The sequence below is a fragment of the Phyllostomus hastatus genome, unplaced genomic scaffold (assembly GCF_019186645.2).
Source record: "Phyllostomus hastatus isolate PE091 unplaced genomic scaffold, TTU_PhHast_1.1 phas_contig_495, whole genome shotgun sequence".
Classification (NCBI taxonomy): domain Eukaryota; kingdom Metazoa; phylum Chordata; class Mammalia; order Chiroptera; family Phyllostomidae; genus Phyllostomus; species Phyllostomus hastatus.
In genome coordinates, this window is record NW_025333895.1 from 8134750 (window position 1) to 8160410 (window position 25661).

The 25661-nt window shown below is 71.4% G+C and overlaps 3 protein-coding genes across 13 annotated transcripts in view; 1 reads left to right on the forward strand and 2 right to left on the reverse strand.

Annotated features, from left to right (window-relative positions):
• The window catches only part of GPSM1 (G protein signaling modulator 1), a 28079-nt gene extending 14657 nt beyond the window's left edge, over positions 1-13422 (forward strand). For 5 of the 7 annotated variants that reach the window (XM_045846394.1, XM_045846392.1, XM_045846391.1 and 2 more), the window contains exons 9-14: positions 1232-1355; positions 6271-6341; positions 7140-7319; positions 10522-10678; positions 11046-11254; positions 11394-11848. In XM_045846394.1, coding sequence (XP_045702350.1) covers positions 1232-1355; positions 6271-6341; positions 7140-7319; positions 10522-10678; positions 11046-11254; positions 11394-11648 — 996 coding nt within the window. In that variant the 3' untranslated portion in view covers positions 11649-11848. The other 2 variants (XM_045846390.1, XM_045846388.1) reach the window with 1 other exon arrangement.
• A 2240-nt stretch (positions 13423-15662) lies between these two features.
• Positions 15663-17813, reverse strand: DNLZ (DNL-type zinc finger). Of its 2 annotated transcripts, none has more exons than XM_045846469.1 (3): positions 17550-17813; positions 16655-16794; positions 15663-15906 (listed from the first exon to the last, which is right to left on the reverse strand). In XM_045846469.1, exons 1-3 carry the CDS (start codon positions 17802-17804, stop codon positions 15738-15740), a joined length of 564 nt encoding a protein of 187 aa, XP_045702425.1. In that variant the 5' UTR covers positions 17805-17813; the 3' UTR covers positions 15663-15737. The 2 variants fall into 2 exon arrangements, with proteins under 2 accessions (XP_045702425.1, XP_045702424.1); XM_045846468.1 differs by having other exon boundaries at positions 17385-17693.
• CARD9 (caspase recruitment domain family member 9) lies at positions 17793-25591 on the reverse strand. Of its 4 annotated transcripts, none has more exons than XM_045846466.1 (12): positions 25229-25591; positions 23640-23857; positions 23215-23352; positions 22338-22642; positions 21894-22244; positions 21502-21627; positions 20712-20903; positions 20344-20385; positions 20001-20046; positions 18768-18844; positions 18217-18293; positions 17793-18114 (listed from the first exon to the last, which is right to left on the reverse strand). In XM_045846466.1, exons 2-12 carry the CDS (start codon positions 23821-23823, stop codon positions 18015-18017), a joined length of 1638 nt encoding a protein of 545 aa, XP_045702422.1. In that variant the 5' UTR covers positions 23824-23857; positions 25229-25591; the 3' UTR covers positions 17793-18014. The 4 variants fall into 4 exon arrangements, 3 of the variants coding, with proteins under 3 accessions (XP_045702422.1, XP_045702421.1, XP_045702423.1); XM_045846465.1 differs by lacking the exon at positions 25229-25591 and adding an exon at positions 24371-24433; XM_045846467.1 differs by lacking the exon at positions 25229-25591 and adding an exon at positions 24165-24310.
• Positions 25592-25661: the final 70 nt, after the last annotated feature.

A 25661-nucleotide genomic window follows, 5' to 3' on the forward strand; every position in this document is an offset into this window, starting at 1 on the left:
GCCCCGGCCAGCGTTGGCGGCCCCTGGCACTGCCCAACCCGCTCCAGACTGGCCGGGTGCCTGGAGTGCTCCGGGCTGCTCCTGGACCGTCCCTGTGTTCTCTCCGGTCTCCTGCTGCTGCAAGTCATTGGGGGGGGGGGGGAGCAGGGGCCTGTGTCCTGCCCCTGCGCTGTGGGTGCCCTGCGGGCCGCCCGCAGCCAGGTCCTTCTGTCCCCAGCGGAACTGGCCGGGCTGAGCTGCAGGGATACCTGAGCTCACCACCCAGGGTGGCAATGACCTGCCAGAGGCAGCCAGAGGTGCTCCCCAAAGCCTCTTCCCCTGGAAGCGCCCCCTCCCCACAGCAACCCTGACGTGCGTCCTCCAGACGCCTTCCTGGGGAAGGTGGGCAGGGTTTCCGAGGGCCTGTCCTCCCAGAGCCCTCCGGCTGCGGCCAGGGCAGCCCCTGGTCGGGAACTGTGGGGCTGCGCGGTGAAGTCTGGGTCCCCGGCTCCTGGCCTGACCTTTCCTGACCTCCCCCCTTCCTGATCCTTGACCCACCCTCCCTACCCCCAAGAAGCAGCACCCGCAGCAGGGCCACGTCACCTCCCCCCAGCACACCCCCAGTGCCCCCCGGATCCCACCACAGCCCTGCGTCCATGGGTGGGTGGGGGCCACAGGTGCCCAGGTGGAGGTGGGAGGGGCAGGAAAGCCCAGGTCGGGGAGGGCCAGGCCTGGACAAGCCCCGCTCTGGGGGTCGGCGGGGCAGCCCCTTGTCTGTCTGAGCACGGGCAGGGGTGCGGCAGGCCCCCTGGGGCTCCGTGTCCAAGTCCCGCCGGCCTGCTGGTCCTCGGGCCTGCTCCCGGGCGGTGCACACCACCCCTGCTCCGAGGGCTGGGGCCCTGGGCCTCTGCTCCGAGCCAGGAGCTGTTGGCAGAGGGGGGTGCTGGGGTGGGGAGGAGCTGGGAGCCTGGCAGGCACCTGAGGGGTGGACCCCAGAGAGGTGGCCGCTTGACCAGAGTGGGAAGGTGCCCAGGAGGGAGGGCCCCGCTCTGCCCGGGGCCTGGCTGCTTGAGGCCCCGAGCCTTCCGGGGGGGCGCAGGGGTGGTCCGGGTGTGTGAGGCTACTCCCACCCAGAGACAGACCCCCAGCCTCACCTCTGGGCGCGGTGAGGCCCAGTTCCCCGGGAGCCAGCCCCTCAGAGGGCCTCCCAGCCCGCCCGCCCGCCCGCTGACCCACCCCTGCCCGGCCGCAGATCGGGGACCGGAACGGGGAGCTCACGGCCCGCATGAACGTGGCGCAGCTGCAGCTGGTGCTGGGCCGGCTGACCAGCCCGGCGGCCGCCGAGAAGCCAGACCTGGCCGGCTACGAGGCCCAGGGTGAGTTCCCGGGCTGGGGGCAGGGAGCCGGTTCCCCGGGGGCTCAGAGCGAGGTGGGGATGCTGGGCCTCGGGGTGGGCATGTGCCGGGAGAGCCGCCCGGGGTAGGAGGGCGCCGGCTCGTGCTGGGGCCTGTGGGTGCAGGTTCCACGGGGCCCCAAACAGGAGAATTTCTGACAGGGCCCCCCGGAGGAGCCGGGCCCCCAGGAGGTGCGGAGCCTCTGTGCCGGGGGTGCCTGTCACCCGTGGAGTCCTTACGCACCCTGCTCCTGCGCTCGCGGTGGGGGCGAGGGCGCGGCAGGCTGTCCGGGTGCCGGGGCACTGATGGCGGGCCCTATCTCTCCTGTGCCCTGGGGCAGGTCAGGGGTCAGGGAGATCGCAGGGGTGGGTTGGAATTGGGCGCTCCGGGGGTGGGGACGGCGTGGGAGGAAGGGTGGCCCACACGGCGGCATTCAGGCCCCAGCTTCAGAGTCTCTGGGGCAGCAAGGGCCTGGGGCCACCCCGGGCCCCCAGGTTGACAGCCCCGTGCCACCACCATGTAGACCGGAAGAGGAGGACAGGGCCCTCACTGCTGCACCCCCACTGGGGCTGAGGGCCCCTCCAGGCTGGGGCTGGGGCTGGGGGACAGAGTGAGTGGGGGCTGCTGGGAGGAGGGGGGCCCCGGGTGAGTCACCCCGAGTGAGTCAGAGGGGCCCCGGGGGGTGGTGTATCGGGCACTGCTCAGGCCCACGTCACTTTATGACCTTACCACTCACGGGCTGCCGGTCACCCCGCACAGGCCGGCGATGTGCGTGCAAGGACAGCGTGTTCCCTGCAGAGCAAACCGATTAATCGAGTTGGGCTGGGGCCGGGGTGACACCCCAAGGTGGTTCCTCTGGGCTGCGGGTGGGTGCGGGGCAGGTTCGGGGCAGGGAGGTAGCTGCGCCCTCCCCACCCACACGGCTCCTGAGTGTCCGGGGAGTCTAGCCCCAGCCTCGTGGTTGAAGGGGTGGGGTGGGACGCAGCCCCCCGGGGAGCAGCAGGGCAGGGTTCTCGGAGAGTGGGCCGCGCTGCGCAGAACCCCGGGCTCTCAGGGGGCGCCCTCCGGGAGCCCCGGGGACGGGGGACGGGGGACATGGCTGGGCAGTCGCCGGGAAAGGCTCCCGGGGAGGCGCGGCCCAGCCCCCATCTGTTCTCCCGAGGAGAGAGGAAAGGGAGGTCGAGGGGGGTGAGCGGCCGGGCTGTGCAGGAACAAGGGAGCCTCTGTCCTCCGCACGGCGGCTCCTCTGCTGTGCCGGAGCCCGGACCCTCCCCGGCCGGGGCCCCCAGAAGCCAACCTCCCCAGCAGGAGCTGGGGACAGGCCATCCTCCTGGGAGGGCGGCGGCCGGGCAGTCTGCCCGCGCCGGAGGAGGCGGGTCTGGGGGCCGGCAGCCCCGGGAGCTCCGGCTCGGGGATGCGGCAGCTGGAGGCAGGCAGGCGCCCCGAGTCCAGGCGGCCCTGGAGGAGACCCCCACTCAGGTGAGGCTGGCACGGGGAGCGCCTCCTGCAGGGGCGGCGTCATCCCCTCCCCCGGTCACTCGGTGCGCACCGAGGGGGGTGGGGGGGCCGCGGGCGGACTGGCCCAGTTCCCAGAAGCCAAGAGCTTGTCTTCTAGAAACTGTCCCTCGGTGGTGAGGGGACGGGACAGCTGCATATCCAGAGCCTGTCGGTTTTGGGGGTGGGGGGATGGGGGAGGGGAGCCCCTGGGAGGGGCTCGAGCCCATCCTTGTGGAGGGTCGACTCCCTCTCGGGAGGAAGGAAGCCCTGGGCCGGAGCCAGGAGGATGCGGAAGAATCCAGGAGGGAGGGAGCCGCAGGCGGGGTGGGCGTGGCCCGAAGTGGGCGTGGCCTCTGGTGGGCGTGGCGGCGCCTGGCCAGCTGGGGACCAGGCCCCGGCTTTCTTCCCGGTCTTGACACAGACGAGGGTCCTTCCTGCAGCCGAAGGACCCGGAGCTGGCTGCTATTCAGGTGACCTCCCGGCCCTCTGGGGCCCCAGCCCAGCAAAGAGGCCCCCTGAGTGAGTCCGGGAGGGTGGGGCCCCTCCCTGCCACTGCTGTCTGGGCCTGGGTCAGTCCCAGGTGTCCTGGGGGCCCCACCCCTGCCCTTCGAAGCGGGCGTGCCTGGCGGGTGGGGGTCCAGCGACACCCCCCGGCATGGCTGCTCAGTAAGCAGAAGGAGCTGGCCCAGAGCCCTCTGTCAGCCGTCACCCTGCCTGTCCCCGGGGGCCCTGAGGCTGTCCTCTGGCCCACAGGGCGTGCACTGCCCTGGACCCCCTCGTCCTCTGGTCCCCGAGCAGAGGACCCCCTCATCCTCTGGTCCTCTGGTCCCCTGGACACTGTGGTCGGCCCCACTGAAGGGCTGGGGTGTGCATGGAGTAACGTCCGCAGGGCAGGCTGTGCTGTAGGCTCCGGCCCTGGCTTTGCCCGTCCTGGCCAGCTCAGTGCCTGGACCCAGCTGCGCCTCCGTGTCCCTGTCTGGGAGGCGGGCCCGTCGGCCGTCCTGGGAACAGCGCCTGGCAGGGACGAGGGCACGGCTCTTACCCCTGAGGAGGCCAAAGGTTCGGACACCCCAGGGCCCACCTGTGCGCTCGGCAGCCTGGTGCCCAGCCAGGGTGGTGCGGCAGCGGGGGTCCATCCGCATCCTTGCGTCTGTCCCTTCTCCAGCCTTCGCCCTCACTCAGCCTTTGGGGGTGAGCCTGACTCTGTGTAACACCTGCCCCTCCGGGCTCTGTGACCTTGGCCAGGTGGATGCCCTCCCTGAGCCCCAGGGTCCGCGGTCTCGGGAGGGTGGCCGGAGGGATGGCGCTCGGCAGACACCAGCCGCCCGACCACGTCCTGGCCAAGTGCCGACAACCCCCAGGGCTCCGGGGGCCACGCTGGGGGCACGCCAGCGGCCCGACAGGCAGAGCTGGTGGTGGAGCCCGGGGCCCCAGGGCTTTGGAGGAGAGAGACGGGGGAGGGGAGGGGGGTCGGTGGGGAGCGGTGGAGTGGGCTTCACGGAGGCCACCGTCTCGGTCGGCTCGGGCTGCGGGACAGACACCGCAGGCCAGATGGCTGCAAGGGCAGCTTTACCCGCGCAGGCTGGGGGTTGGGGGCGGGCTGGCCTCCGGGCTTGGCTCGCGGGCGCGGCGCACGGGGCGTGGGAGAGGACAGCGAGCGAGCTCTCCGGCCCCGTCTCAGAAGGGCGCGGGTCCCAGCAGCAGGCCCCGTCCCGCGCCCTCGGCCAGCCCTGACCCGTCAAGGCCCCACCTCTAACGCCGTCGCCCTGGGGTTTGGGCGTCCGTGTGTGACGCAGACATCCAGCCCCCAGCAGGGACCTCCGAGACAGGACTAGAGGGAGGGGAGGGAGCAGGCCGTGAGCTTTAGTTGGGGACAGAGGGGAGGAGGCCCAAGTCAGGGGCCAGCAGGCTGGCCGGATCCAGGGGCTGGGTCTGGAGGAGGTCTGGTGAAAGTAGGGAAGGGGTGGCGGGGGGCAGGGCCAGCTCAGGGAGGGCCTTGTGGGCCCCCGCACAGCCCCGAGCGGCGGTGGGGGGGTGGGGTCTGCCCGTACCCCAGGGGCCTCTCTGGCCCTGCGGGGAGGAGGGACTTTGGGGCAGAGCCCGGCAGATGGGCCCCGGGGAGGCGGGGAGGGGTCCGGCTGGGACCGGACATCGGGGTGTCTGGTGGGGGCGGATGCTCCCCAGGGCGCTCGTCGGCCGTGGGCTGGGTGGGGCGGTGCTGAGGGAACTTTCCGGACCTCGCCCTCTCGGCGGGAGGGGCGGGAAGCCAGCCTGCGGTACCCGCGCTGAATGCCCCCAGTCAGCCGAGGGCGCGGGCGCTGGAGGCCGCAGCCGAGGGGGACCGGGGCTCTCCGCAGACAGAGGGTGCATTTAGCCTGGCCGGAGGGCCTGCCGCCTGCCCTGGCCGTGAGGGGACCCGCCCTGGGGCCGGACGCTGCACGCCAGGGGCCGCCCAGCCTCTGCCGAGGCCGGGGACCGGGAGGACTGGGCGGGGCAGGGGCGGCCCTGTGGGCCCCGAGCACACAAGGTGGGTCGGGGGCAGCAGAGAGAGGCCCAGCCAGGCCTGGTGGGCGCTGCGGTGAGGAGAGGCCTGCGTGGGGCTACGCCCTGGCCCCTCGGCCGTGGCACCGAGACGCCCCGCCGCCCTGCGTGGCGCACGGCGGAGGGACGGGCCGTGCCGCCCAGCGCTGTGGGGCTCGGGCAAGAGGGGTCGCGTCCTCCTAACAGGCTGCGAGGGGCAGGGCCCTGACCCCCTCTCTGCCCACGTGCTTCAGCCCCACGAGCCAGGGTCAGGCTTCCGCGCTGGGGCAGGGCCCTGCTCTGGGGCAGTCGGGGTGGCGGGGAAGGGCAGCCCACAGCTGAGTCAGACCCACAGGAGCTGGCCGGCTGCATCCCATGAGGCCGCTGCAGCTGCCCACCCCCCCACCCCCTGGCTCCCAGGACAGCAGCCCCCAAGGGGCACAGCCCTCCTTCACAGGCACTCCTTGCCCCAGCCCGCAGAGGGCAATGGGACGGGGGGGCTTTCTCAGAACCTGGGGGCCAGGACAGGGAAAGGGTGGTGGCACGTGGGCCCAGCCACACAGGGGGGTGGTCTCTGGCTTGGCGCCCACGGTGCCGCCGAGTGTCCCGACCGGAGCCCTGAGTGACTCTGGGCTGGCCCAAGTAGGTGGGAGGAGAGCTGGGCCCAGAACTCGAGAACTGGACCGCAGCCAGGCTCTGCCCAGGCCCTGCAGGTGCACGGGGTGGGGGCACATCGGCCTCCCTCCACGCGGGGCAGGGAGTGTGGGCTCGTCGGCCCCCGGGCTGTGGGGCGCAGGGTCCTGGGCCTGGCTCCCCGTGGCCGTGCCAGCTGCCTCGGGGCCGGGGGTCGGCGGCGGCTGACCGAGCCCCTCCCTTCCAGGGGCCCGGCCCAAGAGGACGCAGAGGCTGACCGCGGAGACCTGGGACCTGCTGAGGCTCCCCCCAGAGCGGGTGAGCGGGGTGCGGGCGTTTGGCCGGGGACACGAGGGCGTCGGCGGAGCACGGGCCGCGGGCTAATGAGGCCCCTGCAGTGTTTGCTGAGCTGCCACCCCTGCTGCCCACGTCATGTCCCTGCCGTGGGGGACAGATGGGCCATCTGCCCCCGTGGGTCCCCAGGAGGCCCGGGAGTAGCAGCGCCTGCTCCCTCCCACTGCCCTCAGGGCCCTGCCTGCTGTCTCCCTGGGGGACACGCCACGGTCCTTACACCCTGTGGGCCCCTCTGCCCCTGCCCAGCCACGTCCCCAGGGTCCTGGCCAGCTCCCTCCCACGAGGAAGCAAAGCTGTTACCGGTGAGGCCGCCTGCGCTGCACACGCCCCAGACGGATTGGGGGGCTGGGCCGGTGGGGCCCTGGACCCGCTGCATACCTGCCAGGTGGTGCGGTGTGGCCCTGGGGAAGCGGCCCGACCTCGGAGCCTCTGGTCACCGACCGCAGTGTCGCCTGGCCTTGGTTACAGACCTTCACGGGGGGCTGCTGGGAGACAAGGCTCGGGGTCACCCACAGTCGCGTGTTGCTTAGTGGGCGACATCGGAGGGGGCCGACGCCCTGCCCTAGCTCCTCCGGGGCCCCGCTGTGCCTCTCACTGCCTGCCCCCCACGCCAGGCCCTCGCTGGGCCTCTCCTCCTCCCGCCCCTTGGGCCAGAGCGTCACCATGTGTCTGTGAAGTGGGGGTGACCACATCCACCCGGCACCCCTCCCCCGGGGTCCTGGGATTGCCGGTGAGCCCACCCATGCCTGGCCTTCTCCCCAGGAGCAGAATGGGGACAGCCACCACTCCGGGGACTGGCGGGGGCCCGGCAGGGACCTGCTCCCCCTCCCCATGAGGAGCAGGAAGTACCAGGAAGGTCCCGACGCCGCTGAGAGGAGGCCCCGGGAGGGCGGCCACTCCCCCCTGGACAGTGCGGACGTCCGGGTGCAGGTCCCTCGCACGGTAGGTGCCTTCTCTGTGGGCTCCAGCCGGGAGCCCGGTGGGGCCGACGTGGGGGCTGTTCCGAGGCTGGGCGTCATGGCCCTGGCTGTCCCCGGGGCCTGGTGGGCACCGGGCGGGCTGGCAGTGCAGGGACAGGGTCTGGGGGCGGCTGGGGGAGGCAGGGCCGGCCAGCACTGCTTCCTGAACACGGGGCGGCACCCAGGGAGACGGACCGGTGGGGGACGGAGGGACAGGGCCCGGCCTCTCGCGGCCTGGCAGGTGTCCTGCTGTTCCCGGGAGCCCGACCAGGCTCTCGGGAATGGGTCAGGGTTCAGAGGTCAGCCTGGACCCCCTAGAACACCTGGTCCAGGCCCCTCCGAGGGCTCGGTCAGCGCCTTCTCAGCCTGTGGCGGGGGATTCTTCCACCCCGGTGACTGCTTCCTGCCCCCCACCCCCCACCACCACAGCCCAAGGGCGCGGGTGTGTGTGCCGACCCCAGGCAACCCCAGGCAACCCCAGGGCTGCCCAGCTGCCGGATGGGTGGAGGGAGACGAGGAGGGGATCCCTGCACCGGGGAGGGGCGCTGGCGCCCCGGTGGGTGGGGCAGTGCTGGCTGTGGCCGGCTGGGGCAGGGCCTCCCCTCAGGCCAGGGCGGGCCGTGCGGTCTGAGTGGCCTCCAGCGCTGCCTCAGGACAGGCCGTGGGGGGCAGGGCTGGGCCGGCCGGGGCCAGGGACAGCCCCCCACGCTGGGGCGCTGGGGAGCCACGGCGGGCTGAGCGCCCCGCCCACCAGACCCCTGACCCGGCGCCCCCCACAGAAGGCGCCCTGGGAGGGCTGGGTCCGGGCGCTGGCTGGGGCCCCTCCGTTCCCGGGGCTCTGAGCTCACCTCTCCTGCAGGGCTCACAGCCCCTCCCCCAGACGCTTCCTGTGGTCATCAGCCCTGCTGGTCGGCCCCACGGCCGGCCGAGCTGTGAGCAGGGAGAGGGCTCTTCCCTGGAGACCCGGGCTGCACACAGGTCGCAGAGCAGGGGAGGGACGCGAGGGCGGGCAGCCTGAGGCCAGGGAGGGCCCTGGGGCCAAGGGGCCCGGGCCCAGGGCTGGCAGAGGCCGGGGGCCTGCTGTGCAGGGAGGTGGCCGTGCCGAGGGGGACCGAGTCCCAGAATGGGGAGGGCCCTGCCCGCCCAGCCTCCCACGGGGCCACCGCAGCTCCGGCGCAGGCACCGGCCGACCAAAGGGCCAGCTCTCCCCGGGCCGGCTCAGCTCGAGAAAGAGGCCGGGTCCGAGTGGGGGGGTGCTCTCCCCCTGGTCCCCACCCCCCTCCCCCTTCAGGTGTGACCGCCACCGGCCGAGAGCCAGAGCGCTCGGCGCTCAGGGAAATCTGTCTTCCGGTGTTCTGTTTACGAGCACGCCCGTGTGCCTGCGTGCTTGAGTGATGGAGCCTCCGTGCCGGCGGGCGGGGACGGGGAGGGGCCCTCCTCCCCCGGGGCCTATTTAAGCATCCAGCCAGCAGGGCCCCGGGGGGCTCATCGGCGAGGCAGTGCTGGGTGCTACGGGCAGGGTGGTGGCGTGGGCACCCTGGCGTCCTGCCCGGGCTCCGCGTGGCCGAACACCCCGACCGGTGCTGGGTGGATCAGCGAGCTGCGGCCCCGGCGTGAGTTGGGGCCGGACAGGTGGGGGCCGGGGCCTGTGAGAAGCTGGGCTCAGACAGCAGGCTCCCCCAGGGGGGCTGCGCGGCGGGTGGGCAGACAGCCCAGGGACCGGGGCCAGGGACCAGCAGTCAGCCCAGAGCGAGTCCTGCTCCGCCCCAGCGGCCGCCCCGCCGCCTTCGCCCCTCCCCCGGGTTCTGGGCAGCTGGGGGACCAGGATGGCACCTGCTCGGAGGGGCTGGCTCAGCGGGCCAGGGGAGGGTGGGCCGGGGCAGCGGAGGGGTCAAGAAACAGGACAGAATTCTAGCAGGGGGACCGGAGTGAGACCTGAGGAGGGGCTTGGAGACCCTCAGGGCCAGACGGGCTTTGGGGCAAAGGAGAGGTCGGAGCACGGGGGTAGCCCCCGGGTCCCATCCTGAAGACCCGGGGGCTGCCCTGAGTGAGGGTGTGGGGCCTCCGAACTGTCCGGACCCTCTGGTCCCGGGTCCCCAAGGGAAGCAGCAGCCCCTCCTGGGTGGCCCCGGGCTCCAGGGTGGGGGCTGCCGGGCCCAGGCCTCAGGCTGGACGTGGACAAAGCCCGCTGTCCTTTGCGGCTGTCCCTTGAGCTCCAGCCCCAGGGGGACTGGGGGAGGGTCGGGGTCACAGCTGTCTTGGGAGGGTCCTGGCTCCCTTCACCTGGCCCGCAGCCCACCTCGGGGACCCCGAGTGGGGTGGCGCTGTGCTCACCACCCCTGGCTGAGCCGTCGTCCTCCCGGCCACCAAACAGCCTGGGAGCGGAGCCTGTGACCTGCGGGAGGCTGGTGCGGGGGAGCGCCAGGCAGCCCCAGGGGGCGCCCAGGCCACCCGGGCCAGTCCTTCCCCAGGAGCCCTCGCACCAGCTGTCCCCCCCCACCACTCGGGGCTCTGTGGGGGTGGGCCCTGTGCGGGTGTGTGCACTGGGCCCTGGGGGGGTGGGCTTGCCCAAGGCCCCCCTGCTGGTTGGGACTAAGCCAGGCCCAGTGACCTGGCCTCCTGTCTCCCCCCTCGCCCTCCCCCTCCCCCCCAGAGCTGTGGCCTCCGTGGGCCGCCCTGCCCGGGTACCCTCACCCCAGTGGGACGCACCTGGGCCCAGCTGGGTCCCCCTAGGTCCAGCCCTCCCCGGCGCCCGGGCTGTACTGACGGTGTCTCCCAGGGCCCGGGCGGTCCGGCCGCAAACCCACCGCCCTCAGCCGTGTCCACATTGGCACTTGCTCCCTCGGGTCCTGGCCCCCCCACAGCCGCTGTCCTCTGGGCCTGTCCCTGATCCAGGACCTTATAAACATGTTGCCCACACCCCTGCTTGCGATGGGACAGGAGGTGGTGACCGCTGACCTGGGGTGGGGGTGGGTGGCCCAGGGGAGGGGCAGGGTCACCGCTGCGAGGAGGGGGAGGGGCCAGCTGCAGAGGGGCCCTTGGGGGGCCCCCGGCAGATGACAACGAGGCTCCTGACCTTGGCCCAGGTCAAGCAGCCCTCTCAGTGGTGTTCGGGGGTCTGTGAGGGGCTGGGGACTGGAGTAGGGCCACCTCCGTGGCCGGTGCTGACTGCCCCCTCCCCCCAGAGCGTCCCCCGGGCCCCCTCCTCTGACGAGGAGTGCTTCTTCGACCTGCTAAGCAAGTTCCAGCGCAGCCGCATGGACGACCAGCGCTGTCCGCTGGAGGAGGGCCAGCCTGGGGCCGCTGAAGCCACGGCCTCCCCCACCCTGGAGGAGAGGGTTGGTGAGTCCCCCGGGGCCCCTGACCTTGACCTTGAGGAGTGCGGGGCTGGCTCCACGCCCCCATCCGCTGCAGCGCCCCGGAGCTCCCGGGGGGCGGTGCACACCCGCTGCAAAGTGCCCCTTGTCACCGGGGGCTCCCGCCCCTGCCTCGCCGAAGCTGCACCCTGGGGAGCCTGTCACCCTCCGCCCGCCCACCGGAACGCAGGGTGTCGGGAGCGTCACTGTCTGGGGCTGTGGAGGGAGGGGAGGCGCTCCACCACCTCCCGGGAGCCCCCAGAGGCGGGGGCGGGACCCTCGGAGGGCCCCTGTGACAGCCCGGCCGGCCCCCCGCCCCGAGGGGAGCCCCAGCTGACCCGCTGCCCCCACAGCCCGGCCCCCGCTGACGGCCTCCCCCCAGACGGAGGAGCTCTTCGACCTCATTGCCAGCTCCCAGAGCCGGCGGCTGGACGACCAGCGGGCCAGCGTGGGCGGCCTCCCCGGGCTGCGCGTCACCCGCAACAACCTGGGCCACCTGCGCGGCGATGGGGACCCCCAGGAGCCCGGGGACGAGTTCTTCAACATGCTCATCAAGTGCCAGGTGGGCCTGCGGCCCTGGTGTGTGTGTGGGGAGGGGGAAGGGGGGGCCTGGGCCAGCAGGCGGGGGGGGCGGGGGGGCGTGCAGCAGGCCTGCTGTGTGGAAGCCGGGCAGCATGCAGACCTGCCGTCCATCCCCACAGAGGACAGGAAGGCGCGGCCCTCGGTGGGCCCGAGGAGCCCCCAAACCGGCCCCGGCCAAGAGCCCCCAAGCCCCCCGTCCGCATGCACGCAGGCTGCTGGCCCGTCTGCTCCAGACCCTGCGGAGAAGCCCACACATCTCCTCGGCCCCTGCAGCCCACCAGCGCCGGCCCCGGCCCCACAGGGGGCCCCGGGGGGCTCCCAGGACCTTGGCCTCTGGCGGCTGCAGCCCCCCGCCCCATCCCAAGGGCTCGTGACCTCGCTGCGGTCAGGGTGGTCTCGGACGGAGCCTCCCCAGCAGCTCCGTCTCCCCGATGGGGCGTCCCACGCGCAGCCACTGTTGTCCGACCCACCCTTCTAGGTGGGCTGCTCCTGGGGTCGGGGCCCCCCGAGCTGACCCCCCTGTGACCCGGCGAGGGGCCCGGCGCCGGGCTGGTGCCGACCCATGCGTCTGTGTCTGCCAGTCCTCCAGGATCGATGACCAGCGCTGCCCGCCACCCGACGGGCTGCCCCGCGGCCCCACCATGCCGGACGAGGACTTCTTCAGCCTCATCCAGAGGGTGCAGGCCAAGCGGATGGATGAGCAGCGGGTGGACCTCGCCGGCAGCCCCGAGCAGGAGGCGGGCGGGCCGCCCGAGCAGAGGCCGCAGTGCCAGCCCGGCACCGGCTAAGGCCTCGCGCCCCCCGCCGAGCCCGCCCCGCCCCACTCCTGGGTGCCCGGGGGAGCGGCTGGAATCGTCCGGGACGCCCACGGCCAAGGCCGTGGCCGAGGGCAGGCTCTGAGCCCCCCCGCCCTTCCCACTGAGCTGGACGCTGGGCACGCCGCCCCTGACGGCGTCCCCCTCCCCGGGGTGGCGGGCTGGGCCGGGGCTGGCGTTTGGGGAAAGGCACTCTGTCCTGGGCCGGCCCCACGTGACATGGTACACAGCTCCCTGCAGGCCTGCCCGGCCCGGCCCGGCCCTCCCCCCTGCCTGTGCCCCCCCTCCCCTCCTCCGCCGCCACCCCGGGCCTTCAGCCTGGCGGCCCTGACCGAGGTGCTGTCGAGACTTCCTGCCCCTTGCGCCCGCCCCCGCCGCCCGGTCCTGCCTGGCCAAATGTGAAAGCCCTGTTGCCCCACCACACCCCCGAGGCTCTCCGCAGACTTCCTGGGGCCACCGGCGACACAGGTCTCCGTTCTCCCACGGCTGTTGCCGGGAAGGCTCAGCGCTGACATGCTCACTCCGGGCCCGGCCCCTCGCCTCCCCCAGAGGGCCCCTCCCTCCCCCCTTCCCTCCTACCCAGACCAGAGGAGGGGGAACAGGAAGGCACCCCAGACTGCCTGCAGCAGAGGCAGGCTCCCAGGGCCCCCGGCCCCTCAGTCCTGAGCAGGCAGGGGCCCCGAGGGGGAGGGGGAAAGCAGGACATTCCTCAGCTCCAAGCTCCGAGGTCCGGCAACAACGGGACCTGGTTCTGGGAGGGCCGCCCCTGCCAGGACGGTGATGGCACGAGGGGTCCACATGGCAGCCGTGGGCAGTGTGGGGTCGGCAGGGCCGGCTGGCTCGGCTCCACCCTGGGCGCCCTAGAGAGGACCCAGCTCTCCCTGCCACCAGCTAGGGCTGTGACATCCCTGCTTCTCCCATACGTGGGGTGGATGTGGTCCCTGAACATCCAGGTCGGCTGCAGGACTGGGCAGCAGACAGGCCGCCTGGGGACAGTGGCCAGCAGCTCCTGGCCACCCACAGCGCCCCCCCTTGTCCACAGCCCAGGCCGAGCCTCAGCTCCACAGCCGCCAGGGCACCGCCTCCTCCTGTGGGCGGCAGCTGGCCGGACCCGCTCGGAGCACACAGCCTGCAGCCCTGGGTGAGGGGCCCCCGAGGGCGGGGCGGGCAGGTGTGGGGTCCGGCCGCAGGGCACAGGCTCCCGCTCGGCCGCCCGAGTACTTGAATGTACATGTGTATTTATTGCCCTCGCGTGTTTGCCACGTCGTGCGTGGGTCCTTCCGACCCAAGAGGTACATTTGTTTTTCTGGAAAAAATAAAGTCTGCCAAGTGAGTGCTGTGGTTTCAGGGTTAGGCCGGGGTGCCCTGCTCCAGGCCCCCGCCACTCAGCGGCCTGTGTGTGCCCTGGGAGCGGCTGTCACTCACTGTCTTAACGACACACACTAGGACACGCTTGCCCTTCCAGTGCCGTCTGCACCAAGACCCGAGGGCCACCAGGACAAGGGAGGTTCGGTGGGTCTGTGATATCACGTCCCCCTGACCCCGCGGGCTGGTGACCCTCATGGGACAGCCAGTGAGGGGGCAGCTGAGGGGGCAGCTGGGGGCGATGCCCTGCAAACACACACACCCTGTGTGGCACTGTCCCTGATGGGGTCTGGGTGCGGTGGGGGGGGCCCTGCTCACCCCTCTCCCTGTGACCTGCTGGGCCAGGAGCCCCTCTGCTCCCTGCACACACACCCATGACTCTGGGGGGCCGAGAGCCCCAGAGAGGGGAGGGTGGCACCGGGGAGGGGCCTATGTGGTGTCACCTCACCTCCTGAGGTAAAGGGGCCCTGGGGTGCTTTCACCAGAACCCACCACCGATGGTTCTCAATGCCCCGGAGCCCCAGCACCAGCACCCCAGGCAGGGGTGCCGGGCACCCCCTCTTGTGGCATTGTCCGGGTCTGCACTTGGAAGGCCCCGAGGAGCCCTGCAGGAAGCTGACCATCCAACGTGACGCTCCCTGCTGAATGTCCCCAGACATATGACTCCCTGGGTTGACCCTCTGCAGAGGGTCCTGACGAGAGCTGAGGGAGGAAGGATAACTGGGGGTTGGGGGGCAGAACCCAGAGAAGGCCCCGAGGGGCTCTGGGACCCGGATGGAGGCCAGCAGAGGCCTGGAGGTGGCCACCTTGACAAGGCAGGGTCTGTTGTCACTCCAGTGTGGTGAGGCTGGCAGATCAGGAGGTGACACCACTGAAGAGATGATGACACTGTCACGGGTCCCAAGAGCAGAGGACACCAGGCCACAGGGCCGGGGGGGCTGCGGGTAGGTGGGGAGGCGGGCAGGGAATCATGCACAGGAGCCTGGCTGGCCCGGGACAGGCTGGCACAAGGAACGCCAGCGGCTCCAGAGAAGGGTACCTGCCCTGGTGCGCTTGTGGGTGTCTGTCACAGCCCTGCGGAGTGGGGTGCCGTCGGGCCCAGATGCTCAAGCATCAGGACACAAAAAGAAAGACATGGCCAACACACATCCAAACTGCGGGCCTGTGTCCCTGTCCATGCAGGGAGGGCCCTGGGTGGGTTCAGCCAGTTCCCCGGACCACCCCCCACCAACTCCAAGGGCAGTGAGGCAGCCAGGTCGAGGCCCAGCCCCCCCAACTCCTGCGTTCCAAAGCCGGTCCCTGCACAGCCCCAGCGCGTCTGTGGAGGTGCAGGCGGGGGCTGCAGCGGCCGCAGGGAGACGGCTGTGGAAGCCGCCCAGGAGGCCCCGGGAGGGAATAATAGCAGGCTGTTTGCCAGGGGGAGGACAGGGGGTAATCCGGGCGGAGCGCGAGCTGCCCACGCCCCGGAGAACAGCACCGGCACGAGGCGAGGCGGCAATCAGGAGCTCGGAGCCCGCCGGGATCTCAGAGACAGGCTGGTGAGTCACGTTTAAGGTCACACGGCCCAGATCACTTCTGGAAATAAACACACTTCCATAAACACAGGAACATCCTGAGAAGGCAGTCAAACAAGGTCGCGAGATGAATCGCATGCCCCGGGCTGGGGGGGGGGGTCACGTGGGGTGCTCAGGGCCCCCGCCTGTCATACGGCGGCCCCGCTCCCACCGCCCTCGTCACCACAGCCGGCCGGCCCACCCTGCAGCCCGGTGTGTCCAGGGCATGGCAGGTGGCACGGAGGGGGTATCTGTGGGGCCTCTCTGTGTCCGGCCAGATGGACGGGACAGGCAGTGGGTGCTGGCCCTGCTCCCCGGGAAGAACCGTGGCCTGCTGGTCGCCCCTCCCAGGCCTCTCTCTCCAGAGATCTGTGGGCACAATGGAGGCACTCCGTGCCTGTCCTGTCTGCTTTTCCCGTCCACGTACCCGGCAGGCTGGCACTACGAGCGTGCCACAGTCAAACAAGGCAGACCGGAAGGCCGAGGCTCACAGGGGCAGAGTGACCCCCCAGGGGGCGTCTGACCCCACGTCCAGCCCTTCCCATCGGCCATGGTCCGCATCAGGCAAGCACAAGGGCAGGTCATCTGGGTGGGGGTCCCATGAGCCCTTCCGACTCCAGAGCTGGGACAGCAGGAGGGCCCGAGGCCCGTCGTCGGCAAGTGACGTCTGTTTATTGAGGGAAACGGGCAGGGGCAAGTGGTGCGGCGCCCCCTCCAGGGCGGAGGCAGGTCAGCCGGGCTCCGTCTTGTCAGGGTGGGTGGGGTCCTGGTCTTCACCCGCTTCCGGAGCAGCGGTAGACTTGGGAGCCCCCGTGGCCTCTAAAACCAGCTCCAGGGCCCCGTCGCCGGCCACTCGGTGCACCTTCTCCCCTCTAGCCGCCAGGATCTCTTCGATGTTCCTGGAAGAGAGAGGGAGGCGGCGTCCCACTCTAGGCCCCTCGCCCGCGCCGTGCCTGGGTCCCAGGAGGGCACCCGAGGACAAGCTCCGGCCAGGAACCAGGGTCCCCGCACTGGTGTGGCGTCGGAGCCAGGGCCGCTGGCTTCTCCACGCCCCCCAGCAGCTGCTGCTACTACTGTCCCATTCCCAGGGGACAGTGCTCGCTCAGAAGCTGAACTGGACTGTCCAGAGCGACTGGCCGCAGGCTCCTGACCACTGTCTCCCACGGAGGGGTGAGGCCGACCCTGCGGGCCCAGGGCCCCGCCCACACCACCTCACAGGAACCCTCAAGTCTGGTGTGGTCGGCCAGCAGAGGGCAAGGGCGTGACGAGCACCAGAATGTCTTCGCAGGGTGAAAGGAGGAACCCAAGAGGAAAGGAAGTCGTTGGTTGACAAGTCCCAGAGTCTGACCCTTCACTCTAGGGGAGGCCTGTGGGCCGGGCAGATAGGTGGCTCCTGCCTGCTGTCGGTGGGGGGAGGCCAGGCAGTGCAGCAGGGCTGAAGCGGACTGGGCAAGAGCAGACTTTGCACATAAAAACACGCCCCGTGCCCGGGGCGCACTCACGCAGAAGTTACTTGTGGTTTATCTGTACTCTAAGGCAATGGCTCCTCCGCTACTGGTAAGGCTGGAGAAGGGGCTCTTTAACCCTTGTCAGGGAGAAGGTCAGGGGCCAGACTCTGTTCCCCCAACCCTGCCCAGGTGACCTCACCTCTTCCCGTCCAAGTCAGAGAACCAGCCCAGGTTGTCTGCGATGATGTGGTGGTTCTGGCAGCCAGGGCAGGTCACGATGACCACACCCTGGTGATAAGCCAGCTTGGAGATTTGCTTAGAGGACCGCGTCCCACAGACCTGGTAGAGACACACGGAGACAGCACAGGTGAAGCCGTAGGTCTGGCCCCGCCCCGCCCCGCCCCGTCTCGCCCCGCCCCGCCCAGAAAGACCCCTCCCACGAGGTTTAGCTCCACCCCACGGCAGGACCAGCCCTCTTCCTCAGGGCCTGCTCTCCCCAGGGATAAATCCACCCCTCCCCAAGAGCCCGTCCCACCCCTCTCCCAGAAAGTCCTGCCCACTAAGGGATAGCTCCACCCATCTCCAAGGAGGACCCTCCCCCTAAGGGACAGCATCCCTCTCCGGTTGGCCCCGCCCCGCCCCGCCCCCAGAAGCACCCATTCCTAGGATAGCTCCAGCTGTTTCCCAGAAGGCCCCGCCCCCGACAATAGCTCCACTCCTGTAGACCCCGCCCCGTAAGGGGTAGCCCCACCCCTCTCCATGAATGTCCCGCCCCCGATGGCGTCGTTCGCGGCGTGGCCCCGCCCCTCTCCCAGAAGGCCCGCCCCCTAAAGGAACAGCTTCACCCTTCCACGAGATGTCCCCTGCACCGCTTCTGACTAGTGCGCGGTTCAGCGCCAGTTCCGGCTCCAGCACGCGCGAGCGCCCACCTTGCAGGTGTAGACGAGCTGGTAGTGCGCCGCCCTGGGCCGAGGCTCGGAGCTCGAGCGCCGGCAGCCCCAGTCCCGCGCCCGTGTTTTCCCCGCGGCCTCCCGGCGGACTCCGCATCCCCACAGCTGCCTCAGGCCCGGCCCCCGGGGCCGCGCACGGCTCACCAGCGTCGACACGCGGCACAGCGCCGCTCGCAACATCACTCCCGCCGGTCCCAACCGCCCCGCCTCGCCTTCGCCCGGCAGACCTGAGGCTGCGCTGCCGCCATCTTGGAAGCGGGCAGCGGCGGAAGCGCCCTTCCTCGACCCGCCCCCGACCCCAGTGGCGGGCTGCCGGAGCGGGTTCTGCTGCCCCCTGGCGGCGGGCGGTGCGCGCGGGCGGACAAGGGCTTGGAAGGTGCGCGCCAGTAAGGTCATCATCGGACGCGGCGGTCGTTTATTTAGGAGCTGCGTTTCTAACACTGCTCATGCGTGTGCGTTGTTACATAAAGGTGGAACTCGCCGGTGAGTGGTACAGTGCATCTGCCGACGTGGAAACGGGCTACCGAGGAGGCGGCGGCCCACGGGGCGGCGCCCGCTCCTGGCCGGTCAGCGGCTGGTCCGTGCCGCCGGTCTCCTGCACAAAGGCCGCTAGGAGCCCTCGGTGTCGGTGTTGTCGCTGCCCGTGGTGTTCTCCCAGTCCACCTCGCCCTGTCTCGTGCCGTGCTGCAGCTTTCGAAGCGCCCGCTTCCTGCGGGAGAGCCGAGGGCGCAGATGTGCGCTGCTGCCCACAGGGAGCGCCCACGCGCACGCCCTCCGCCCCCCCAGCCCAGCGCCGCCCACGTGGGCCCACCTGCGGTAGTTCTCAAAACTCTCTTTGAGGCGCCGCCGCTCCTTCTCGGGGGGCTCCCCGCCGCTCAGACCAGCCCCCTGCAGAGGGAGGCTTGGGAAAGTCAGGCCCCGGCCTGCACCCGCGTGGGCCCCGCCCCCGGGAGGCACGCGGTCGGGCCCAGATGGGAGGCTGCTGCACCGGGACTGGCTGGCCGCCGCCTGCGTCCCGTGAGCACCCCGTGAAGGGAGCTGGGTGTGGGTCCCTCCCCTTCAGGCGACCAGACGACCGCAGCGCGTGGGCGGCATCCGGGGCTAGAGTTCCTCTGTCCCCTTGCTGAGGGGGGCTCGCGGGCAGTGGAGGTTATCTGCTAACACTGCACGCGAGAGACAGGCTTCCCACTGCCCAGGCCACGCCTCCACCCACTGCGTTTTGCAGGGAGGGGGCTCAGCCTCCTGCTCGAGACACGGCCTCCCAAGAGCCCGTGGGCAGGGCAGAGACCCTTGTGGTCATCCCCAGGCGTCCAGGGTGGGAACCCCTCTCCCCACTCCAGGGCCACCCCAGGGCCGCCTTACATTGGGGGTCAGTGAGAGCCGCTCCTTCAGCACGGCCTCAAAGGGCTGCTCTGGGCTCTCCCGGTCCGGCGGGCCACCTGGAAAGGGGAGTGGAACCTGTGGGTCCTGCTCACCTGCCAGGACCCAGTGTGGCGGGGCCCACACCCGCCTCCGCAGCCCTGAGGTTGCCGGGCCCGGTCTGCGCCGTCCTCGCTTGGACCCCGCCAGTGCTCCCGGGGTACAGATGGGGCCTGGGGACTCCTTCCTCCCTCCTGGGAGGGTGCCCCCCCCCAGGGCTGCTCCCACGGGGATGGGCCGGCCCCTCCTCGGTGGGGCCCGGTTGCTGCTGCAGCTGGGGCCCTCCAAACCTGCCAGGGCCTGGAGGGGCCCAGGGCTCAGGACCCTCGGACATCAGGTGGGCGGGCTCCCCTAGACTGGCCGTGACGGGGGGCTGTGGACTCTAGTCTCAGGGACATCGGAGGGGCCCAGGCGACTCCTCAGCCTCCGCCCCCGCAGCCGTCTTCCAGGTCCCGCCGCCTCTCCCTCTGCGGTGGGGCTCGGCAACCTCAGGCTCGGCCTTCGGGCCGCAGCAGACTGCCCGGCCCACTTCTCCCTTTGGTGCCCCTTCTTCCTCTTTCGTCCCCTTCAGAAGCTGGGGTCAGGCCCGACGCCGAGGAAGTGTGGTCTGGCTTCCCACGCATCCCCTGCGGTGTCCCCCCCCCCCGACCCCCGCCTTTCCAGCCCAGCACGGGCTCCTCCAGGGCTCTGACACCCACTTTCTGAGCGCGCCCCCGCCCCAGGTCACCCCTGGGCCACACCCTGGCTGCCCCAGCCCAGTCTCCAGTCAGGAGGGGGGTCCCGCTCCTGCCACCTGAAGCCCCCACCCCCGTCTGCCGCAACAGCCCCTCTTTCCCCGCTCTGTGCCCACTGCCCAGCCTGGCACGCCTGGGCGCTGGTTACTGCCACCTCCCCCCAGAGCCCTGCTGCAGAGGCAGCCCAGCGGGGGCGGGGCCTCCTGCCTGCAGACTGGAGGCGGAGCTGGGACACAGACCCCGCCGGCTCTCGTTTGCTCACTGGGGGGCTTCAGGGGGTTGCCTGGCCCTCCCAGCCTCAGTGCCCCCACTTAGGGGGTGCAGTTGTGAAGGTGAGTGGGACGGAGCGCCAGCCGCCTGGGGCTGCGTGTGCCGAGGGTGGGGACTGGCGTCAGCTCGGGCGACAAGGAGGCCGAGGGTGGCACCCGTGGCCCCTCCTCACCTTTGTCAGAGAGCTGGGCGTCCTCCAGGTCCCGGGGGATCGAGAGCTTCCAAAGAGAGAGGGGGCCGCCAGTTAGGACAGTGTGGCTGCCCTGCCGCTGTCACCCTCTGCACCAGCTCCGCAGGGACCCCGCGGCGCAGCCAGGCCAGGGCCCCTCAGGGAGGCCCCCGTGAGGGCCCGGGGTGGGTGCCACGCAGGGGGCCTCTGGGTCCCAGCCGCTCTTTGGCCTGGCCAGGCACCAAGAGGAGGGGGCGGCCAAGCTTCCCGAGCTTCTGCGGGACGTGTGTGGGGCTGCGGTCCGGCAGAGGCTGCGGCCCGGAGCCCGCCCAGGTATCGCACTCACCTCCTGGGAGTTCCTGGGGGAGCTGTCCTCCAGGTCGGAGCTCTGCGGTCACAGAAGGGGGGCCGGTCAGCAGGCTGCGGGGCAACGGGGCTGCCTCGGGGGTGGGCTGTGGTGGGTGAGCTGGGGGGCCCCGGGCGGCCCGCCCTTCAGGGAGGTCCCTCCCAGCCCCTCCCCACCCCTGGAGCCCCCCGCCAGGCCCTGAGCTCCTCGAGGTGAGCTCCGTTTGGTGGGCATGCAGGCAGGCCTGGGGACCCGCCGGGGCCACCAGGGGGCAGCGGCCGAACCAGGCCAGGCTGAGGCTGTCCGGGGGCCCCTCCTCCTCCGGGCTCAGGGGGCCTGCCTGCTCCCGAGGGCCCCGGGCGGCGCACCAGGACCAGCATCTCCAGCTGCTGCTGCCGGAGCCGGCCCTCCGCGGCCAGCAGGCGCCCCTCGCACTGGAACAGCTGCAGCTGCAGCTCGTCGGCCCTCTCGCTCAGCTCCCGCACCCGCTTGCGCAGCCCGTCCTTGTCCTGCAGGCTGCGGGCGTACTGCGCGTGCAGCTCCTCCCGCGACGACATGGCCTGGGGGGGGACCCTCGGTCTGAGCGGGGGGCCTGGGCGGTGGGCCCGCCCGCCCCTAGCACGGCCACCCAGCCCAGCCGCCTCCTCGCGTGGGATCCAGGTCCGGGGACTGGGAGTCGGGAGTGCAAACGACGACGAGGAGACGTGTGGGCAGCCCGGGAGAGAGAAGGAGATAAGGAGCCTCCGCACACCACCTGCAGAGTCGCCCCTGAGCACCCCGGGCACTCCCGGAGCCCCGCCTGCCCAGGACACCTGCGCCCATTTGCCCCACCCACGGGCTGGTAACTTTCGGCTGTGGTTGGTGTCAAGATCGCAGCTGCGTAATATTCTTTTTTTAAAAAAAAAAATATTTTATTTATTTCTAGAGAAAGGGGAAGGGAGAGAAACATCAGTGTGTGGTTGCCTCTCGTGCGCCCCCTACTGGGGACCTGGCCCGCAACCCAGGCATGTGCCCTGACTGGGAATCGAACTGGTGACCCTTCAGTTCGCAGGCCCACGCTCAATCCATTGAGCCACACCAGCCCAGTCAGCCATGTACTATTCTTTACAATGAACGCCCCACACCCTGGCGCCCCCGACCACCGTGCGGGTGCCGTACCTGGTCCCGCTCGATGGCCACCTCCTCCATCTGCAGCAGGATGGCCTCGATGCGGTCCTTGTACATCTTGCAGTCCTTCCGCAGGGCCAGGCACTGCAGCTCGAACACCTCCTTCTCCTCCGAGCACTGCGGGGACCGGCAGCTGCACCCTCCGCCCGCGGCCCCGCGCTGCCGGCTGCGGGAGCCCCGCAGGCCCTGCCTGACCTGGGCCTCCAGGCCGGCAGTCGGTCCAGACCGCCCCAGGGAGGGTGGGTGAGGGGCGGGTTGAGGCCCCGCTGTGCCTCCAGGAGGGGGGACAGAGGTAGGGGTGTGGAGGAGCCACCTGCGCGAGCGCCATGGGAGCCCAGGGCAGACCCGCCACCCACCCGGCCGCCCCCACGGCGGCGGCGTACCCGGGCGCGCAGGGCCTCGCTCTGGCGCAGGTCTTTGCGCAGGGTGAAGATGGCGGTGGCCTGCTCCTGGTGGTCCCGCAGCGCCTGCCGCCAGTCCTCCTCCAGCACCTGGATGTAGGGGCCGCCCTTGTCTGGCCTGGCCTCCTGCGGGGGCCGCGGGGCGCCGGGCGGCAGGGCGGCAGCCTCCAGCTCCTGCACGCGGGCCTGCAGCTGCGCCTTCTCCTGCTGCAGCTCCCACAGCAGCTCCTGGCTGGGCCGCTGCTCCATGGCGTGCCGCAGCTTCAGCGTGTGCTTGCGCTCCACCTTGCAGTCGTCCTCCGCCCTCATGAGGCTGTGCTTGAGCCGGTCCACCTGCAGGACGGGCGGCGGCCGTCAGCGGGGCCGCCCACCCCCTCCCCGCCCCACGCCTCGACCCACCTCGGGGGGATGGGGGGGCCCCGGCACCTCCAGCTGCAGGTCGCGGTTGCGCATGAGCGCGGCGCCCTTCTCCTCGCTCTGGCGGGCCAGGCGCATGGCCAGGTCGTAGTTCTCGTCCTTGCAGCGCTTGAGCTCGCGGCCGCAGGCCTCGCAGTCCTCCTTGAGCCGCTGCACGCGCTCCTGGTGCTTGCGCAGCAGGCTGTCCTTGACCCGCAGCTCCTTGATGAAGTCGTCCTTGGAGCTCAGCAGGGCCGTGAGGTCCTGCACCTTCTTCTGCAGCTTCGTGACCTCGCTCATCAGCAGCTGCGTCAGGCCCGACTCCCCAGACGCGTCTGCGGGCCGGGCTCGCGTCAGGCGGTGCCTGGCACCGGCACCCCCGGGTGTCCCCCCACACCCCGCCCCACCCCCGGGGCCCCGGGTGTGACGGCAGCTCCTGGGGTCCAGGCCGACTCCGAGGGCAGCTGCTCCCGTGAGGGAAACGGGCCCAGACTCTGGCGCCCCTCCCCCCAGACAGGTGCAGCCCGGGCGGCACCCGTCCCCCTGTCCTCAGTGCTGTTGTGGTCTCAATTGTGACGGAAGAGGGCTCAGCTCCGGGGCCGGGAGAGCGCTGCGTCGCCTTTGCTGGGGCCCACAGGCCCCTGGCCTCTCCGGTCAGACGGTCTCCTGGGCAGCACAGGCCCTGGACCGTGCACCCCGCCTCTCGCCCGCCCCCCACTCGGAGGAGCCACAGAATGGCAGCCGCCAGCAGACACACCTCTCTCTCAGTCACTTTCTCGCACCCCCATTGTATCCCCAGGAGACCAGACGGGGCAGTGGCGGGGGGAGCCTCCGGCCCCCTGGCCCAGGCCTGCGCTGCTCCATCCCCCCACGCCCGCCGGGGCCCACGCCGGCCCACGCTCCTCACCGATGATCATGGAGAAGACGCGGCTGGGCTCCTTGCCCGTGACCTTCTTGTAGAGCTGGGGGTAGTAGAGCTCCAGGCTCTCGAGGAAGGCCACATAGCCCTTGTGGCCGGTCCGCTGCAGGATGTCCAGGAGCACACCTGCAACCCAGAGGGGCCGCACCGGGCTGTTGGCTGCCAGCCCAGGACGTGCCCAGGCTCTGGGGCTGCAGCGGGGCTGGGGCGCTGACGGCCCCAGGTGCTGCCCGCCGGCCCCCTGGCCCTCGGCGGCCTCGGCTGGCGTGGGGACGCCGAGCGCCCCGAGCGGGTGCGGGTGCCAGGGGTTTCCCGTTCTCGCGCCGTGGTGTTGGGGACCAGGGTGAGGAGCAGCGGCGGCAGCAGCCCCCTCTGGGCCGGCTCCTGGCCAGTCGGGGAGGGGCGGCACTGACCCACTTTCCGCTTGCGGGTGACCAGGCTGGGGTCGCTGAGCACCTGCTCCTCGTCGTCGGGGTTGAGCACCTTGCACTGCCGCAGGTAGGGCGTGACGCGCGCGGGGTCGATGACCGCGATGAGCTTCACCCGGAAGCCCTCCAGGGCGCTCCAGCACTCGTCCTCGTTCTCGTAGTCCGACATGGCCGCGCGCGCGCACTGCGGGCCGGGGCGGGCACTGCGGGCCGGGGCACGCCGGGTGGTCAGGCCAGAACTCCAGGTGGAGCTGGACAAGGAACCCACTCGCCCAGGTGTGGCTGGGAGAGGCGTGCAGCCTCCCCCTAGCCTCCCGCCTCGGTGGGCAACAGTGCAGCCGCACAGTGGCCGTCCCCAGCCTTTCCTGGGCCACCCTGGTCCCGCCCCTCTGGCCACCCTGGCCTTTCTCTCCCCGAGCGACCCAGGTAAGAGTGGGGGGAGGGGTGGGGGTGCTCCAGGGACAGGTGGTATCTAAGAAAACACTGTTCTCTGCACCATGGCCCTCTGACCTCTGCTGGACACCCAGGCACCCTGAATGCCGTGGGACCGGAGCTGGCAGGGGCAGCTGCCTCCCACCACGGAGCTGAACGGGCAGGAGGTGCCCGTGCCACCCGCCGGCATGACCCGCTGGCAGGGGCAGGGGGAGGAGGCCCCAGCCCCCCGCTGGCTGGTGCCCAGCCTGGGGTCAGCAGCGTGTTGGCACGGACCCTCCCACCTGCAGAGCCCCACGACTTCCTCATTCCCCGACTCCGCACCCGCTCCCATCCCGGCCCGTCCTTCCGGCGGCCGGCCAGTGATGCAACAGTCGCCCGGCAGCTGCGCGGGCCGGCCGGCTCTGAGTCAGGCTCGGCGGCACTGCTATTTGGGGAGGGCGAGCGACGCCTACAGGGGAGCCCGGCCCGGCCCCCGGGGAGGGGCTGTGGGGGTGGCGCCTGCGCCCCGGTCCCCGGCCGTCTCTGGGCTCTGCTCCCACCGCCCAGAGGAGGCCCCGCCGAGGCCCCACGCACAGAGACGGTCGCGTCAGCTCTCCGACCAGGGGACTGCCTCTCTGGGGACCGCCCACCGCTGTCCTCCTCTCCCAGCGGCAGCCACCTGCCCTCTCTGGGGTCAGGCAGAGGCAGGGAGCAGCCACGTGGCCGCCCCTCGGGCGGTGGGGAAGGCCGGCCCCAGCCCCAGGAGCTAGACCCTGCTCCGGGAGACCCGGGTCGGGGTGGGCCTGGGCTTTGGAGGGGTCTCCATGACCTCCTGCTGTGCCCGGTCACTCCACCTGGCCCATGACAGCCAAGGCGTTGAGGAGAAATACAGCCACTCAGTGGACGGTCCCGGGCCCCTCAGCCGTCCCCTGGCTCTCTGGCCTGCAGCCCGTGGGTCCGACACCGGGTGCCCTGCCTTGGTTCCACTGAGACGCACGAGCAGGGGCCAGGGGCCAGGAATGTGCCTGGGGCAGGAGGGCTGGGGCCACTTGGGGCACTTCGGGGACATCTGCTGCAGGACCTGCCCTGCCCCGGGAGTCCCAAGCAAAGCGTCCCGTGTCGTCCCAACCACCTCTCAGAAAGGGCACGGGCCAGCCTACCTCAGGGTCCTGGAGCGGGTACCCGCGCAGCTGGATGCCGGTCAGCCCGGGCTGCCGATTCAATGAGGGCCGGGCGGCGCTGCCGGCAGCCGGCAGGTGGCAGGGAAGGTGGAGCCGGAGGGAGCCAGGGAGCCTGCACTTCCTGGAGGGGCCAGTCCCTGGCGGCTGCCCTCTGATTGGCCGGCCCGGGAGGCCGGGAGGCCGGGAGGCCGGGTCCAGGGAAGTGGAAGTGGCCTGTGTGTGTGAGCCTCCCGCCCGGAGGCCCGGCCTCAGCCCCCCACAAAGTGCAAGTGTCAGCCAAAGCCACGCACTGGTCAGTCTGCTCCGGCCCGGACGCAGGCTTCCGGAGGCTTTTCGGGCAGAGGGTGCTCTGGGCCTGGCACGTTCACCCTCACCAGCCCCGTGGGGACCAGCAGCCGGGCGGGGCGGGGGG